This window comes from Lissotriton vulgaris, chromosome 1_1 (assembly GCF_964263255.1).
Source record: "Lissotriton vulgaris chromosome 1_1, aLisVul1.2, whole genome shotgun sequence".
NCBI lineage: Eukaryota > Metazoa > Chordata > Amphibia > Caudata > Salamandridae > Lissotriton > Lissotriton vulgaris.
Window position 1 is genome coordinate 1,399,919,794 of NC_141685.1, and position 19,988 is coordinate 1,399,939,781.

The following is a 19,988-nucleotide window of genomic DNA, read 5'->3' on the forward strand; positions in this document are numbered from 1 at the left end:
GGGACTCATGTCTGAGTATACCCTGCCACACCTATAGTGGCCAAAAACGATTCAGAAAAGGGGGTGGTGATGAACAGAGTGTCTGAATTAAGCAGACCACTCTTACCCAGTCCAAAGATCAGGGCTTGATCCATCACCGTTATTTATCTCACTGCACCATCCCAGCTCAGAACCTGGCTATATGCAAATCAGTCTGTCCCTGGCCCAGTGCATCATGGGAACAGGGCAGACTAAACTACCAAGCCAATTCTTTACCAGAAAGGAGACAAGCTACCGGGGACCGGTTTCTGGCATTTCAGCCGCCTTCGGCCCGGCTTGCTTGAATCCTGATGGTGCAGTGAGAAAGGGACTCATGTCTGAGTATACCCTGCCACACCTATAGTGGCCAAAAACGATTCAGAAAAGGGGGTGGTGATGAACAGAGTGTCTGAATTAAGCAGACCACTCTTACCCAGTCCAAAGATCAGGGCTTGATCCATCACCGTTATTTATCTCACTGCACCATCCCAGCTCAGAACCTGGCTATATGCAAATCAGTCTGTCCCTGGCCCAGTGCATCATGGGAACAGGGCAGACTAAACTACCAAGCCAATTCTTTACCAGAAAGGAGACAAGCTACCGGGGACCGGATTCTGGCATTTCAGCCGTCTTCGGCCCGGCTTGCTTGAATCCTGATGGTGCAGTGAGAAAGGGACTCATGTCTGAGTATACCCTGCCACACCTATAGTGGCCAAAAACGATTCAGAAAAGGGGGTGGTGATGAACAGAGTGTCTGAATTAAGCAGACCACTCTTACCCAGTCCAAAGATCAGGGCTTGATCCATCACCGTTATTTATCTCACTGCACCATCCCAGCTCAGAACCTGGCTATATGCAAATCAGTCTGTCCCTGGCCCAGTGCATCATGGGAACAGGGCAGACTAAACTACCAAGCCAATTCTTTACCAGAAAGGAGACAAGCTACCGGGGACCGGTTTCTGGCATTTCTGCCGTCTTCGGCCCGGCTTGCTTGAATCCTGATGGTGCAGTGAGAAAGGGACTCATGTCTGAGTATACCCTGCCACACCTATAGTGGCCAAAAACGATTCAGAAAAGGGGGTGGTGATGAACAGAGTGTCTGAATTAAGCAGACCACTCTTACCCAGTCCAAAGATCAGGGCTTGATCCATCACCGTTATTTATCTCACTGCACCATCCCAGCTCAGAACCTGGCTATATGCAAATCAGTCTGTCCCTGGCCCAGTGCATCATGGGAACAGGGCAGACTAAACTACCAAGCCAATTCTTTACCAGAAAGGAGACAAGCTACCGGGGACAGCTGTAATGCCAGAAACCGGTCCCCGGAAGCTTGTTTCCTTTCCAGTATAAGAATTGGCTTGGTAGTGGGCCACTAGGCACTGGGCCAGGGACAGACTAGTTTGCATGTAGCCAGGTTCTGAGCTGGGATGGTGCAGTGAGCTAAAAAATGGTGATGGATCAAGCCCTGATCTGTTGACTTGGTACGAGTGTTCTGTTTAATTCAGATACTCTGTCCATCACCACCCCCTTTTCTGAATTGTCTTGTCCACCATAAGCGTGGAAGGGTGTGCTCAGATGTGAGTCCCTTGCTCACTGCACCATCAGGATTCAAGCAAGCCGGGCCGAAGACGGCTGTAATGCCAGAAACCGGTCCCTGGAAGCTTGTTTCCTTTCCAGTATAAGAATTGGCTTGGTAGTTTGGTCTGCCCTGTTCCCATGATGCACTGGGCCAGGGACAGACTAGTTTGCATGTAGCCAGGTTCTGAGCTGGGATGGTGCAGTGAGCTAAAAAATGGTGATGGATCAAGCCCTGATCTGTTGACTGGGTATGAGTGTTCTGTTTAATTCAGATACTCTGTCCATCACCACCCCCTTTTCTGAATTGTCTTGTCCACCATAAGCGTGGAAGGGTATGCTCAGATGTGAGTCCCTTGCTCACTGCACCATCAGGATTCAAGCAAGCCGGGCCGAAGACGGCTGTAATGCCAGAAACCGGTCCCCGGAAGCTTGTTTCCTTTCCAGTATAAGAATATGCTTGGTAGTTTGGTCTGCCCTGTTCCCATGATGCACTGGGCCAGGGACAGACTAGTTTGCATGTAGCTAGGTTCTGAGCTGGGATGGTGCAGTGAGCTAAAAAATGGTGATGGATCAAGCCCTGATCTGTTTACTGGGTACGAGTGTTTTGTTTAATTCAGATACTCTGTCCATCACCACCCCCTTTTCTGAATTGAATTACCAAGGATGGGACTCTTAATGTCCACCCCGACAGCTCAGCTGGTGACAATTCCCCCGAATTGGTAGTAGTGGGTAGTCTTGGGGGTAAGCCTCTAGGAATAGCGAGGAATCCTGATAAAGATCGACTTTTGATGGACAAGGGGTTTAGTAATGAGTCTCCTGTGGCGGAACATCTGGTAAACGATGAAGCGTCTTGTACCACTACTGAAGTGTTTTTTTTTACCCCTAATCTAGTCTCAAGATTAGGAAAAGTACCACCCAGGATGATTGGATTAAAACCACTTGACCTAGACTCTGCAGGGTTAAACCAAGCGGATAGTGGGGTGGGAGGGAAGATCATGTCTTGGAACATTGCCGGGCTATGCCCTAGATTACAATCTCCAGATTGGCTTACTTTTGTAAATGGTTTTGACGTTTGTCTCTTTCAAGAGACTTGGGCATGTGATCCCCAGTTTCTCCAGGGTTTTTTGAACTTTTTTATACCTGCAACTAAGGGTCCGATGGGTCGGCCGAAAGGTGGGTCAACGACATGGTTACGTCAAGACCTCTTTGATAGAGTTATAGAGATACCATCTAAGAATAGGGACATTCAGCTGATTAGGCTATCACTGGGCTCCCTGGGGGCCCTTGACATTTATAACTTATATGTTCGAGGGTCGGGGGGAGCTAAATCCCAGGTTTTGGCGGCCCTGGATTCCCTGATAGGGTCGCAGCCGAGCGAGAATAACATAATCATTGCCGGTGATTTAAATATGACTTATGAGCCACTTATAACTGGTGATTGGCGTGCAGGAGATGAAGAGGATTCCCAGTGGGGGGTTCCTAATCTAGAGTTAAAACCAATCTACAGATTGACAGATAACATTATCCAAATGAATGGGATATGCTGTGAGAGAGGGCTCAGAGCATTGAATGGTAGAACTCCGAGCGATGGACAAGGGGAAATCACCTTTGATAATGGCCGCTCGAAAAGTAGGATCGATTATGTTATCTGCAACCTGCCAATCTGGCACCTCATTAACAACATGAATGTGGTGGCAAGACAGGAGAGTGACCATAACCCCCTATGCACTACCCATAGTTTGTGGAGGAGAGAGGAAGGGGGGCCGAATGGGGTTGAGCAGGCTTTATTTGAGATTGTCCCAACAAACGACATGAGGCGGGTAAGGTGGGGACTAGTAATGATGCAAAAAAGGGTTTTGGTAAATATTAACGAGGAATTGGACAAAACCATTACTGCCATGGCTAGCGTTCAGGGAGTAGAGGATGATCTGTGGCAAATTACTAATCTCCACGAGAAATTTTTTGAAACCATAAGGGGTCACTTTATCAAGGAAGTACCAAAGAAAGCAGGTACAAAAATACACCCGATAAGAGTGGGGTGGTATAATAACGTGTGTAGAGCGGCAAGAACATCCCTAGGTGTAGCCCTAAAGAAAAGAGACCCTAATGCTGTAAGACTGGCCAGGCAGAATTATAAGAAATTGAAATCAAAAGAGAGAGCAAGGGATATTATCACTCGGAAGTGAAAAGAGATACCTCCTTTTCCCCTGATAGGAATATTAATGCAAACAAAAGAAGGAGTATCCCCTACGTCAGGTTTTTGAAGAAAAAACTTTCGGAGGGTGAGTTGTTTGGCAAAAAAAGGAAAAAGTCAACCTTTTTGATAGGAAACCCCTCACTCACCACCTAGTGGTGACTTGCTTCATCATCGGGGTCCACCCTGGTGACCTAGCGTCACCAGGATGTGCTTCGACACCTGGGTTACAGTGGAGCAGGTTGTGACTGTATGTGCAAAAAGAGGTGTTAAAAATTGTCCTGGTTTAACTTAAATTCAATTTTTATAAAGTAAAATTTTATTATAAAGTAATCAGAACAATGTTAAAAATTGCTGGCGAGATACTCCTTGATGAGTTACTAGCCGAGCAGAGGAGGATAGGAGTAGGTGAATGGCCGTTTAACTCTCCCGCCAACTAACTTGGTTTGGCGGTTAAAAGAACCTACCCCCTGCCCGTTGAAGTAATCTAGAGGCTTATAACAAGTCTCTTTCCCTTTTTTTGCAACCAGACGGCTCTCTTTATTTTAAAAGAGCACATCTACCACTGGTTATTTTTCCAGTTGGTTTACAGGGGATCAGGACAGGGTGTGCCTTTTAGGGGGCACACACCTCCCATCCACCTGTTTTTGGTCCTGAAGAATACCGGGCTACTGCCCTGATGGTAGAAACATGTCGACCAAGCCACTCAGACACATATAGAGATACCTTGACCGTAACTCATCAAGGAGTATCTCGCCAGCAATTTTTAACATTGTTCTGATTACTTTATAATAAAAATTGAATTTAAGTTAAACCAGGACAATTTTTAACACCTCTTTTTGCACATACAGTCACAACCTGCTCCACTGTAACCCAGGTGTCGAAGCACATCCTGGTGACGCTAGGTCACCAGGGTGGACCCCGATGATGAAGCAAGTCACCACTAGGTGGTGAGTGAGGGGTTTCCTATCAAAAAGGTTGACTTTTTCCTTTTTTTGCCAAACAACTCACCCTCCGAAAGTTTTTTCTTCAAAAACCTGACGTAGGGGATACTCCTTCTTTTGTTTGCATTAGAATTATAAGAAAACCACTTATTTGGCAAAGAAATTATGGGACGAAGACCATTGCAGGCCCTCAAATCAGCGAGTACCTTAAAGGATTCCAAACTCTTTTGGAATATTGTTAAGTGGGGGAAAGGAGGCCGCCCTGAACCCCCTGTTAATTATGTATCACAGAAAAGTTGGGTAGACCACTTTGGCCCACAATATGCATGTAGTCATGAAGACAGGCTTAGGGAACCGATAAATAATATCCTCAGTTCAGAACCACCCTTTACTAATAATGATGTAAAAGTGGCATTGAAAGCTGTCTCAAGGGGAAAAGCACCGGGACCCGATGGGGTTCCAGCGGATGTCTTCCTGCAAAATAAAATGCCTTGGGATCGGTATATCATGTAGTTGGCCAATGCTGTGGCCCTGGGAGCCCTAGTACCAAGGTCATGGCAAGGGGCCGTAATAATCCCAATATATAAGAAGGGTGATAAAACGCAGGCTGGGAATTATAGGCCCATCAGCCTGATTGATACAATAAAAAAGGTGATTGGGAAAATGATCTTAGACAAATTCTTAGACTGGGTTGAAGAAGAGAACATTCTGTCCCCATTTCAGGCCGGTTTTCGTAAATTAACGAGCACCACTGATCAGATTTTTCGTTTTATTCTATTGCACTGGAAGACTGTATTATTAGGGAAAGGTAGTATCTATGCCGCTTTTATTGATTTGCGTGCAGCTTTCGATTTAGTGCCACGGGCAAAGCTTTGGAATGTACTGAATAAGCTAGGAATGCCATCAGATATCCTCACGCTAGTTATGAGATTACACGAGACAAATCATGCAAAAATCCAATGGGGGGGCATGGGCAAGTCACTCCTGAATTCCCTGTGGAGCGGGGGGTTCGTCAGGGCTGTGCCATGGCCCCCACGCTCTTCTCATTATATATTAACGGGGTAGTTGGGCATAAGTTGTCAGAATTTTTTTATGAATGGGCTAAAAGTGGAATTGGTGTCAGATTTTGTGTATCTGGGCATACATGTGGCCAAGGACATTATGTGGGGGAAAAATGTCGAAATGGCGGCCTCGGAACTCCGCCAAAATGCGGGAGCAGTACTCATCGAGCATAAGAAATCCTTGACTAAGCCTATCCAGCCAGCTCTCCAAGTGTACGAGGCAAAAGCCCTAAGCTCGGCACTATATGGTTGTGGTAAATTTAAATTACCTATACTTAATTTATGCGGTAAAGTTCAATAAGAATAACTCAGAAAAAAATAAGAGGCAGAGTCCGTGGCATCTGAGGTTTTAAAAGGGGTTTTATTCCTTAAAAAGGAATTGGTTCGAACCAGGCAAATCGTATTCCATCACCACGAAGGTTCAGGAAGGGATAGACAATACTTTATTGACAGAATATCATATATATAGTCAATGCATTACAGTGGTGATGGATGCAGAAGGCGTAACAGCTGAGAGGAGAGATAAGAAAACATATACGTAATGAAAAAGGCGGAACAGAAGGTGTGCACAAGGGTGTGTACTGGAAACGTCACATAAAGGTGTCACAAGTGGGTGGATCCATAAGAGAATCCTGCAGTGTCAGCAGAAATACATGGCAGAGATGCGCGCGCAGCAGCATGACGTGCAATTGACGTGGAACTGGAGGGTGAAGGGGACTTGACATTTAGCCTTACATGAGGAGACAGAAGTCTGGGGTGTCAGAACAACCTAATCCCAAATCATATCTAATATCGGGTGTTTGGAGAACTGTATTATCTAGAGGAAAAGGTCTCTTGGGCAGAGGCTATTCTATACTGACTGCTAGTGCGTGTATATGCGTCTACGTGTCTACATGTAGTGTGGGGGCCATGGGCCTACCATGGTAACAGGAGCAATGAATTACTTGCATGGAGACAGAAAGGCCGGGCCCTTTGCTCTGCAGATGGGAAGGATGTTTACCTAAACTACTATCCAGGGATGTATTTTCGAGGAGCGGAGCAGATAACTTGAAGGCAAAATACAGTCTTGGCAGGCAAGCAGGCCGAGCCTGGCACCGCTAGCCGCGCAGGGAGTAAGACAAAGGTCAGGGATACAGATGCAGGTCCAGGCTGCAGCATCCGGAGACAGAAGGCAGGAAAAGACTCGATGACAGAAATCAGGGCCTAACTCGCCTGAGCCAGGGGAAACGTGAAAAGTGCACCATGTAAAGACGTTGGCAAGGCACACTTAGGAGCGGAATATCCGACCCATTCAGGGTGGATCTGAAAAAGGACATGTTAACGTTGGACGCAAATGTATTTGCGTCTTCATAGCTAAAAGTGGAGGGAACATACATGTACTTGAAGCACGTACATGGAGCCGTTGGGGTCTACGATAGGGGACATAATTGACCATAAAAATTAATATTTCCTCAAGGTGCTGAGATATGGGGATATGACAACTTGACACCTCTAACACTTGCTGAGAACAAATTTCTGCGTAACCTTGTTAGTCTACCCAAGAGCTCACCAATGAAACCACTGCGATATGATCTAGGCAGGAAAGCCTTGGTAGATATGGCTAGATTGCACCCAATATTATACTGGCGACGGTTATGGGTAACACCTGAACTTGCCCACTATGCCCAGGGTTTTTCACAAAATAACCTGGTTAAAGGTTCGTTCTAAAAACTCTAGTAGAAATGGGTATGAAGGGGTTGTGGGAGAACCCTGAAGTAGTCCCATTCCCATCGAAGGCTATACTAAATGAAAAATATTGGGAAATGATTGCGTATCGAAATTGGAATATTGCTGATCCCTCCTCTATGGAGGGCCGTTTCCTTGAGTGTAAAGCTGTGCCTAAGTTAGAGTCATATTGGGACGGTATTACAAAACCGGGAGATAGAAAGCTCTACTTCCAACTTAGAGCGGGGTCCCTCCCAATAAGATCGTTAACAGGAAGGTGGTCCTCTGGTAGTTCCAATCTATGCCCAGTTTGTAAGACGGATAAAGAAACTATCGCCCACCTCTTCTTTGTATGTATAGCTTATCGTACCTCGAGACGAGTTTGGTTAAAAGCTTTTTGCAGACTCCTAGGCACAAGGGACAGTGCAGTGGCACTCAGATTAATTTGCACCAGCACTTTACCCATTATTTCATATGCAGTTGCAAAATATCTTGGATGGCTCTGAGCTATTAGGAAAAAAAATCATCTTATGACTTACTTGATTCCACATAGTATTTTAATGATTCTAGAAATTTAAAAAATGAATTGAACTTATGAGTGATGTAGATAGTTTTTAAAAAGTGTAATATCGTAAATTTGTCTTATTTGTATTTTTAAGTATATGTGCTAGTTGATCATTGTTAATTCAATCGGATCTGTATTACCAAATGGAAGTTTTAATAATCATACTTTTATGAGTTTTTTTAATCTCGAATAAAGCTACTTTGAATTGAATTTTTATGTACCGTGGGATTCCCACTTCGACGACGAGGAATATTCAAGCATGTGAATCTATGAAAGACACCCCTAATACTGGAGAACAGTATTGGCAATTGTTCTGTTTGATATAGAAGCATCAGGTATGTAATGCTGAGCTGTCAGTTGCAAAGGACAGCCTTTGGCCCAACAACAGAGGGCTGGGCAGAAGTGTTAGCTGAGACAGTATGTGAGAAAAACGATGTAATTAGGGCAAATGTGCTTAAAGAGGAAGGCCAAGAATCCGTGATAACATTCTTTCTTCTGGTTGTAATCTTTGTGCAACTAGTAGACTTTAATGATCTTGTATTTTTGACAATGATGGTTTTAGAGGATAATGGCTTTAAATGTACAAGCATGTGTGCAAACCACTTGGAAGGTATTTTGATAGTTACCAGTTGTCCCCTCCACCCACAGTACAGAAGAGATTTGTAGAGGAAGATGAATGGATGTAAATATAAAAACACAGTTGTAGCATTTGACTTAATGAGGTGCACCAATCGGGACTTGATTGAGGGCTTCTTAGAGTCAATGCTCAAAGTCATCTGCTTAACAAAATCAGATCTAGGATAACAGGAAAACAGCTTTCAATTGTGGTTTTGCTACACCCGTGCTGATTTCACTTAAATATGGTGATTTCACAAGAGGATGAGGGTTTCGGAGTATATCTTTATGAAACCTTAAATAAGAAGGACTCTAACATTTCCCCAGAATTCTTTGTGCATCTTGTGATCACCACGAAATTAATTTAGGCAAATACATGCTCAGACCAGAGGTACCTAGCATTAAATAAACTCTGGAAGATATTATGAAGCAGCTTATACTATCAGCAGAGCATCCGCACAAATATGACACCCAGTCTGGACAAATCATTCTACAGGATGTGTTGCGTGATCCTCTACCTAGTGCTGCTGCAATATTTGCAACAGTTCCCAGTGTTATGAACAGGAGATTCCTCATCCTAAATCAATGTTCAAGACCCACTCAGTCTTCCAGCCACAAGAGTCAAGCCTACTTTATTAGCAATCTTGCTGCTCTGGTGGCAATTCATGAACATATGACAATAAAAAGGAATGATCAAGGTCTAATGTAAGCAGCAATTCAGCAAGCATAAATTGTAGTGTATATCTCAAGTCTACATATGCTTCCAAAGCTGGCAAGTTGAACCACACTAGCGTGGTTCAACTTGCCAGCTTTGGAAGCATATGTTGACTTGAGCTGGAGAGATACCAACATAATTTTGAAAAAAACTCTCACTGTGGGAGGAGACTATTCATGCCGACTAAAGATGAAAAGTGAGAAAATTATTTCAGACAGGCGAAGAGGTCTGATTAAGGCAGAGCGATAGACCTTCAGAACAGTGGCACATTTCTTCACAAGTTTTAAGCTCCAAGTCTCTCATAAATGAAATCTGTTTATCTCCATGTAAGCAAACCTGTTCTTTGAGTCTGTTAAAAATATTTATCTAGACCGTATTTTTAAAAATTCCATCTGGCAGCCATGAACAAACTGTGTCAGAAAAAAAATCCATCACACTCATTCAAATAAGAGCACTGACTTTTCTGGAGAGTAGAACCACAATATGTGTGACTATACTTACAGGTTTTTGTTGTGGTGCGGTACTCACTGAAAAAGAAAAAAAGTACATTTACAAATATGACAAGTGAAGATCTCTAAAAACCTACAAGAAGCAATAACAACTGGCAAGAAGTTAAAGGAACTATTGGGCAATCTTACATAGGTATCAGCCAACAAAGTAGGGCTATACGCAATAAACATCAAAGTAGCAGTTGTCTTTCCACCACAGAAGCTGTAGCTCCACGGAGGACATCAAGTCAGGGTTATCTCTCAAGATAGCAAATCGAATAGGACATAATATATACAAGCAAGCAGAAAATACAATGAAAATAGACGTCTGCATAAGTCAAACGAAACAGCAAAGTATACTCTCAGCTGCCTTGGGAATGCTATATACACAAATAGGCAAACAACAGGGTAACATAACTGGGGGAAAAGCAACATCCTGACTATTACTCTAATTCTGTAATTCAAATTTCTGTTCAGGAGTGTAATAATTTACCTAATAATACTACATTTTGTACTTATGACTATTACTCTAATTCTGTAATTCAAATGTCTGTTCAGGAGTGTAATAATTTACCTAATATTACTACATGTTGTACTAATTTTGTACTTATCTTCATTTAGGTAAACCAGGATTACTTTGGATTTAGAACTTTTCTTCTAACAGTCTAAGACAAATTACATAACGCTTCATTAGACACATATAGATACCACAGCACCCGTTAGAAGAACAACCAGTAGACGGTTCTGCCTTACACATTTGTCACATCTTTCTTGTTATGTTATTGAGAGCTTGCTACAGCTGAAGTCCTAACCTGCTAGTTCACAACAACAAGAAGTTAAAACCCAGATTCAGAGCATTGCCAAATGTAGCCCCACCCCACCTTCCCATCATGTTCCTTCCAGGAAACAAAGCAGTTAACACTAAACTAAAGAGCGATGGCCGGAAGACCATGATCCGGGCTCATATTTCATTTATAAAGAAAGAAGTGATAACAAATAAAGTGAAAGCATCCCCAAAATGAAACGGTCCCTCGTGGCATATTGAACCTGTACCTGCAGAGCCCGAAGGAGGAGGCGCTCCAGCTCTTTGCCATTCAGTGGCCTCTGCAGCCATTCGACGCACATAGGCATCTTCTACACACATCAAGATATTTTCAGGCTTTATATCTGTATGGATGATCTTGCACTTGGTGTGTAGATAATCTAATCCTTGTAGGACCTGTGGAAAACCAAATCAAAAAAAACATTCAGTTCCAGTCAAGTCATGTTGTAAACATTGCCAAAAGCGCCAATCCCCAAAGACTGTTTGGAGCAAACACTTCCTATATTTAAAAAACGTACTAATCTTGAGAACCAGCTTAGAATGAAATGATCATTTCTGGAGGGTATGAAAAACCCTGCTTAAAATATTATTAAGATGAGTTGCAAAGTGATCAGATTAGACATGCTAATAATGATACATGAGCACCGATAAAGGATTAACTAAGTGATGGGACTACAACTGAATTCCTGCCAGAGTATGCATTGAGGTTGTCTACATTGGCTTAGTTAAATACATTATAATAATAAGAAAACGTTGTGAATGTAATTATCAATCGCTCCTATTAAAGACCAAGGGGTTTGGAAAAGCCAACGGTTTTTCTGAAATTGCTCCTGTACAATTACCCTCTCAACCTCCTTTGACATTTGCTGCACACTCTATGAAAGCCAATCTTCACAAAATACAACTGGGTCGAAGGACTAGGCTCCGTGGAGCTTATAGAGTCTTGGGAACTACATAATCTTCAGGGTCAATACAGCCAAAACCCCCACCCCCACTTCCCCCCCATTAAATCAACCCAACAAATATCTATTTTAATTTAATTTTGGTTATCTGTAATTTGCACTCAACCCCTACAGACGGAGGATGATTTTACGAAATAGCAGTATGTGCCAAAAACGTACGGAATACAGGTGCCCAAGTGGCCATGTACCAATGTTGTGGGGAGTAAAAAGTACAGACTTACCATTAGGAGCTACACAAATAGAAAAATAAATCAATACATTACAAAGGAATAATAGAATACGTGAACATTCCAAACATGGGAACGGTGAGAAATGGGAAGGGGGATAAAGAAAGGGCGGTTTTAGCTTTTTCCCAAAGGGCATGAGAGAAAGAACCAGCCTAGTTTGGAAGGAGGAGTGCAATCCAGAAGCTTGGGGCAAAGAATCACAGGTTGGTTTCAATGGCGTTGCATCTTTCGCAGAGAGAGATTTTAAATGTGTGATGGAATAAGCAGGAAATGTTACTCCCTGAAAGCAGGGGTGACGTGGCAGTATTCGCTTGGTCGCGAGATCAGGCATGCTGGAGCACAGAAAGCATTCACAATTGGAAGGATGATGGAATCTTGCAGGTGAGTCAGCATGAAACTACCCTCATCAACATGGGGGAACGCAAGAGACTTTACAGCACAGCAGAAGGTGTGAGCTGGGAAGTATCGTCTGACGTCTTATGACACTTATCTGCTACTAGGCTGACTTTCATGCTCTCTCTGATGGAGAAAGAGGGGTCAATGTAGAAACTCAGGGACTATGCATTTTTAAGAGTAGAGAACACATTAGACTGCAGTGATATCTGCTAGCCTTCATTCAGGGGCATGAGTTTAGTCTCATAGACACAAATTCTGTCTTGTTCTCATTTACATTTGTGGCACAAATTGTACCATGCAGGACTCAATAGTATCCAGGAAGGTCCAAGAAGATGGACATCAGATATTGATAACACTAAGATAAACTTGAGAATGACAATGTCTAGATTGGAGAAAAGAAGTACAGAGGCTCCATCTCCAGATGGAATAGTAGGTAAGCATGAATGGAGCCTCAGAGAACTCTGTATTTTGAGACAGGGGAGTTGAAACAAGAAGAATGTGTAAAACTGTAGAGAAGATGGCCATGTGGCTCTTCAGGATAATAAGGACGACCTTTTTGGTCAACAGTACTGAAATACTGTAAAGTTAAAAATTAGGATACAGGAGTAACCCCTGTTTGCGATCTGTAAACCATCAAAGATGCCCGGCAATAAATGAATTGATTGACCAGACTGTGATACAATGACATTTCTCTAGCTACAGAACTACCAATTTTCTACAGAAACAAATGGATAGACTTAGGCAGTATCAGTGAAAACATGTTCCCGGTTCCCAGCCCTTCATTAACCCTAGGCAATCAAAAACAACTTTAAAGATAAGTAGACTAATATGGGCCTTATTTAGAGTATGGAAGATAGGGCACTCAGTTGAAAAAAAGTGGTAGATGTCTTGCATGATGTATTTCCAATGAAATATACTCCATTGCACCCCAAAAAAGGAATATCCAAAATGTTATAATAGAACCACTTGCCTGTTTAACTTTAAATATGGTCAAACAGCTTTTGTCTAAAGCTACTATATAGCTGTTGGCTGGTAGGAAATTTGTGGATACCCGCAGATTCCGGAATTTTCTCTCACAGAAATATTAGGAAATGTGTGTTTTTGTCACAGGTTAAAGTTTGACTGGAGTGTGTTGGAAAATATTGTGCGATTCACGCAAGGTATAGAACCTGGACTCCCTGGGTGTCTAGTTTTCAGAAATATCTGGGTTTGGTAAGTCTCCCTGGGTGGCAGCCAAGTGCGGGCCCGAATAGTACAGCCATTCTTCATGGCAATGGCAAGTAAGATAACATTTGGATTTACCCCACTCTGTCAGTCTGTAGGTCAAAACTACACCCAAAAGAATGCACATTTTCTCTTGCTAGCTATGGGTATGACGCCCCATGCAGGCAGAAATACTGTTGGGGCTTTAGGGCTGAGTAATAGGGCCGTATTTTTAACTAAAAGAAAAAAATATATCCTTGGTGTTTAGTGGCCTTTTTGCTCCCAACCCACTGGGCCAGAGACCAAATTGGGACATAACCCCACCTGCCTCCCCTGCGGCCAAAACAATTGTGTGGCTCCTTGTGTTGTGGGGGTAGGGCCCAAAGCCAGGGTGGAGAGCCCACCACTTTTTTGCCCCACTATAAAATTGCTGGTGTCTAGTGGGTTTTCAACCTCACATTTTGCCCCTTCTGGGTGGTGGCATGGCACAATATCAGTGTGCCACCTGGCTTTTGTTTGTCACAATTTCAAAATCCCTCCACTGGGGCCAAATTGGGACTAACCCCCACTTGGTCTGAGGGAGGGGATGGCAGAAAGATACTGTTGCCCTTTTTGAGTGGCCACACCACCCCTTCCAAAAAACCTGTCCTCAAATCCCTGGAATCTAGTGGGCTTTCTACCCTCCTCTGAGGCTGATTAGGGGCAAAAAAAAACAATCTACCTCTTGGGGAAGGGAGGGAGGGCAGAAAGACTGTACTGCCGCCTTTGGGGTAGGGAGCATGACCCGAAGCCAAGGTGACCAAACTCACCCCATTTGATTTTAATCCCTGGTGTCTAGTGGGCTTTCTAGTCCCTTGGGGCAGGGTAAATTTGTGTCATACTCTCCTATCTGCCCACTCCAAGGAAGGGGCTGAAAGACTCACCCTTGATTGGGGGTGGGGGGCGCTGGCCCTTGCCCATGGCACCTCTCTCCCATCGCAAAAGCCAATAAACCCCTGTTGTCTAGTGGGCTTTTCACCCCAAGGGAGCCGGTTGAGGACAATCCTCCCTAATCTGCTCCCTAAGGGTGGCAAAAAGTTGGTTTTCCTCTTGGGTGGAGAGAAACAACGACCCATACGAAGGAGCCGGTTCACTAAAATAACGCTCTGCTGGTCCAGTGGGGTGAATTCAGTGAGCAGTGTGATTCCCAAGCAAGGACCCACTAGGGAGAGAGAGCACTAGAAAAGAACATTCTCCTTACCCAACCAAAACCCAAGAAAGCAGGTAATAGATTCCTAGATCTAGCGCTTATACTTGTGTAAACATAACTGAATGTCTAACTGCTTTTGAATTCAATAATGGTATAAAGACAAACTGTGCTATAATGGTATACTGGTCTCCCTATGGGCATGCTGGAAAGGTTGTATCACTGCACAATGTGTATGTACCAAAATGAGAAAAATTGAATAAACCCATATTTTAAAAAAGAAGAAGAAGACAAGGGGCCATTCTCCCATTTCCAGCGCTGCCACTCCCACTGAGATTGGTGAACGGGGTGCAGAGTTATGCCCCCAGCACCAATCGTAAGTGAAAACAGTCCACACCAATAGAGCAGTCTGCTGCCGCTTTTATTTTGCTGTGATTTTAGTGCATAATGCACACTAGCGTCACAGTTAAACCAAAGATAATTAACATTGATTTTAAAAACAGGACCATTTTAAGTTGTGCTGAGGACGACTTCTTGACGTCCTGCATAGTACAGAGGAATCCAAAGGGTTATCCTCAGCACTAAAGAAGTAAAACTGTAGGGAATAACCTGAACTGTAATGCACGTTTTTGTATCTACAACTACCCTCAACGAGTTAATTCAAGTCTCTGATTTGAACGATTCTCAATGTACTTAATGCATGAACTGTAACATAAGGAATACTTATAAGTACTGTGGTTGCACTGCTGGGAATATTCTGAATTATACTACTGGTAATACATTAATACTATAAGTGAATCAAGGATTCACTAGCTTCTCCTGTGATGAGGTCCAATAGAGTTTGTAATCCTAAAAAGAATGACTAAAATATTAGAGTGCAAATCAAAGCCTAAATCCTTTCTCTCTAATATTTATTCTGAACATTTCTCTAGGAGCAATGTATTTTCTATGAAAACGCAACAAAACACGACACAATCAAACAAAACGCAATCCTAAGGAACACAAGACTGGCCCTACTAAGAATAGATAAACTACTAGACACCAGCGTCAGACAAACTCAGCTAGAGTCCCTCTGGCACAATCCTAGAATAAAGTACAGGAACAACACACTGCACATGCACACATGGTACCGACACGGCATAACAACGGTGGGCCAGCTACAGAACCAAGGAAATCAAACATCCTTTGACACACTCAAAGAGCAATACAAGTTTGACAGCGCAGAGCTCTATAACTTCCTTAACCCGTTTAGCAGGTCGAACATTCCGCCCCAGTGCGGACGTTCGATCGCGCTAACGGGATTCGGACGTCCAACGGTCGTGCGCAGCACCAGCGAGGTAGTGCACGCGACGACCGTTGGACGTTCGCAGCACGGAAAGGGTTAAAATAAGGGTGGCAATCGCCAAAGCAGGCATAAACAAGCTCACCCCATCAGTAATACAATACGCCACCAGCCTGAACATAATAGGACACCAAGTAGCGCACATATACAGAGCCCTGTGCCCCAAAACCTCTAAACTAAATAACAAAATTATAACCCATTGGGAAGCAGTGGCAGGGAGAGAGCTCAGTGAGAAGGAAAGGGCAGACCTCTGGTCTTCCACATCGAGAAGAAAGGTGACAACTCTAGATCAGACAAAATTCTGGCTGATACACAAGGCCTACTGGACCCCAGCACGCCTAGCCACCATGGGTATCAGAGAGAACGACTCCTGCTGGAACTGCAATAAGCAGAAGGGGGACCTGGCACACCTCCTCTTCCACTGCACCAAGATCAGGAAATTCTGGGACTCAATAAATACTCTAATCAATGACGTAACAGGCGCCACACTAACACTGGACTTTCACTATCTAGCACTGGGGTACACCGACCCATCCATAACATCCGAAAATGACAGGGACCCGATTGACCTCCTGCTCACAGCGGCGGTCAAGACGGTGTTGAACAATTGGAAAGACACAGCAAAGACGACTTTTAAAGCCTGGTTCAACTGGGTCATATTCCTACGAGGAGCCAACACCATAACAACCAACAGCCTACCGAACTCAGGGAAAAAAAGCGAGATGTGGCTGTCGCTAGACAACTACCTGTCCTCTCACAAGCCACCCTGAACGTCCAAACTAGGCAACACTGCATAAACCACATGCATCACCTACTCTGCGACACAATGTGCCTCCTCTCTCTCTTTACTCTCTATATCATCTACACCTCTCTTTTCTCTTCACGCCACCAGGGGAGCGAAAAGACAATCAGACAGTCTGTAAGGGGCATGGGGGTAGCCTGAAGGATTGACGAGAAGAAGAAGAAGCAAGCATGAGAACATGAACAAACAGACACAAGCCAATCGAGACAATGCTTGCCCCCCCCCCCCCCTTCCCGGGTGTTTTTCCCTGTCTTTTCCCATCCCCCATGTGTTTCACTCTGCACCATGTAAATATGCTTTTTTTTCAATAAAAAATTACTGAAATAAAAAAAAGGAAAACGCAATGACTTACAATCTCCTGACAACAATATTCTGTCAGCAGCAACGATGTAGAACTACTGTCTAGGAAAAAGAACAGAAACACTCTGAACCACAAGGAACTTTTACTCAACGGATCTAGGATGGCCGCCCCCACTGCAGGTCTGAGAAAAACCTGTGGCGGTCGAGGAAATGTAGTCTGTCTTGATTTCCCTTGAATGTTTTGCAAAGTGCAGGTGATGCAGACGCGAAGTCTCACACCAAGCAGTACCTACACTCTGGGTATACCACTGACGACATCTGTAATAGAAGACTAACACCACTGAAGATTGGAGGAGGGAATCTCTGTGACTGCCTGGAAAACACAGGTGATTATTACTACCAATCGTAACAGTCACCCTCCCACAAGGCCGACATCATAATCAGAAAATAACAATGTTTGTCTAAACTGTCTGTTAGTCAGTCCTCAGGTAGACTTCAAAAACTGTAAATTTCTGTGGTGACTATAAACCTCCATATTATATGTTAGGCTCCTAACAGATGATTAAACCATTCCACAAAAGATGTCTTGATTGCTCAAAGTTCTATGTAATGGTGAAATTCATTCTGCTGGTGTAACTTCCTAAGAAAAAGAGTCTAATGGTTTCAACTCTACAGTAATCTTGCTTCTCTGAGACAATACTCCCCCATTACATGAAATTAAGAATTTGTCTCTACATTAAATGGAAGTCCAACATTGGGATGTTGCAAAAAGGGGGAGGTATAAAACTTTTTTTCCAGAAAACAAAAGCCTTCATCAGCTTCTGTATCCCAGAAAACTGATAAATAAATCTCCTATATAAGTTAGTACAGCCTGAAAAACGGTGTATGCCCTTTTATAGAAGTAGATGTTAACCCATCAAGGATAGCGGAATATTTCTTGTCATACATCCTCAATTCCCAGAAGGCCAATGAAACATCTACTGACGTGGTTTAAAATACACACTTGTCAAATTTGCAAAAAAACGGTGGTCTATTAAAATCTGTGAAGACTGCACTAATTTAATATCTATATAGTTCCCCAAGGAAGAACTATGTGAGATGTTAGCACTAGGGTTAGTGCATAGACACAGTACTTTACAAGAGAAGGCAGGTTGCACCTTTGCAGTGAGGTGAACGGACAAGTCCTCAGAGAGATCCTGGGACCCCGTCAGTTCTCCTGGATAATAATGACATCCAGAACAGTCTGAAGTCGTGCTGGATGATTCCCGATCCACAGACATCCAGAGCCCTATCACTGCTCAAGTCCCAAATAGCGGTGCACTGATTTGGGGGCGTTTGGAGCCCCGAACCGAGCAAGGCCTATTTTTCGAGATGGTGGCTGCAAGGTCTCCAATGCGAAGAGGAGATGGACTCGATACAATGCTGGGCAAGGAGTACCTGAACTTGGGCCCTCCAGCAGCTGTGAGCGGTTGTGTGATTGAGCTCAGCTCAGCTGGGGAGACAACACACTGTATGATTTGGATTAGCTGGAGGCATCGGGCTGCTTGCATGGATACTGCTGCCAGCTGGAGTAATTCACTGGGCCCATAGCTCATAATTGGCTGGAGGGAGTCTATAGAGCCTCACCATATCAGGACATATGTTAACGGATTGGCTTCCCAGGGCTACATGCATATCTACTGTTCAATCAAATACACCCACATAGTTGGCTGAAATAAACTTACAATTTTACTGGCACTGGCACCTACAATTGGGAACAGAGGAATACTACTGGATATGGTGTGCTAAAATGTCCATGATGAAATGCCAAGATCTGTGCTGTCTGTTTGACTATCAAAGGTCTACTGGAGACTCGCCATAACTGCCCTGGTCTGTAACGAGCTTTGGATATCTGAATTGGGGGAAAAAAATGTGGGCATTTCAAAGAGAGACAATGCCCACCCATTTCTCTGGGGTAAGTAAGACTGCAGTTCTATGCCCCTAGAGTTTTCCCTGAGTGGGGCCAGTTGTTAGTGTGGTACTTTAGGTTTGTGGTACATCATGGTGAAGCTAAAACCAGACAGACCCTCATCACTGAAGCCCCAGAAGATAGCTATACAGTCTGTAACTGAGTCTCCACAAAGTGGAAAGTGTACTTGGAGGGCACAATGAAGAATTAAAAAAAATCCTGAAAGCTACCTCAGATCTAAATGATTCATTGGAAGTAAAAACAGATGAGTTTAAGATTGGTGCGGGATTACGCTGCACAGATTACAAATAGCTGGCCAAAAGTGATGGCTAATTAGTCCATTATGCCCTCAATGAGACCCTTGGTCATGAGCTGCACACACAGGTGAAGTCATTGGCTGAGATGGTGGAGAAAATGCAGGAGAGATCGCAAACGCAGAGACGCTCACGTAGGTATAATATTTGTGCCACAGGTCTCACTGAGAAGCTGCAGGGGCACACTGCTGAGCAATCTATGGAGACATGGTTATTGGAAAATATATTTGCAGGCTTTCCTTCTTTGTGGTTGACAGAGCCCTTTGGTATCGCTTTGTTTGCCCTAAGTTGGCAGGGTATGCTCAGACGTGAGTCCCTTACTCACTTTGCCACTGGATTCAAGCTAGCCTGGCTGATGAAGGCAGAATAGCCAGACACCGGTCCCAGGATGCTTGTTTCCGTTCCAGGGAAGACATGGCTTGGCAGTTCGGGCTGGACTGTTCTCATGAGCTACAGGGTCAGACTGATTTGTGTATGGCCATGCCTAAACTGGGGTGGTGGAGTGATCTAAAGAATGATGATGGATTAAACCCAGATAAGTTGACTGGGGGTGAGTGTTTGAATTGCTCGAACGCTCCATCCATCATCCTCTTTGGTAGAGCC

At 43.8% G+C, this 19,988-nt stretch overlaps 1 protein-coding gene across 2 annotated transcripts in view; it reads right to left on the reverse strand.

Annotated features, from left to right (window-relative positions):
• Window positions 1-19,988, reverse strand: part of SRPK2 (SRSF protein kinase 2) — a 760,208-nt gene that overhangs the window by 179,899 nt on the left and 560,321 nt on the right. For both annotated transcript variants that reach the window (XM_086967039.1, XM_086967042.1), the window contains 2 exons: window positions 10,936-11,101; window positions 9,896-9,921 (listed from right to left, as the gene is read on the reverse strand). In XM_086967039.1, the coding sequence (XP_086823165.1) occupies window positions 9,896-9,921; window positions 10,936-11,101 (192 nt within the window). The remainder of the gene's footprint in view (window positions 1-9,895; window positions 9,922-10,935; window positions 11,102-19,988) is intronic.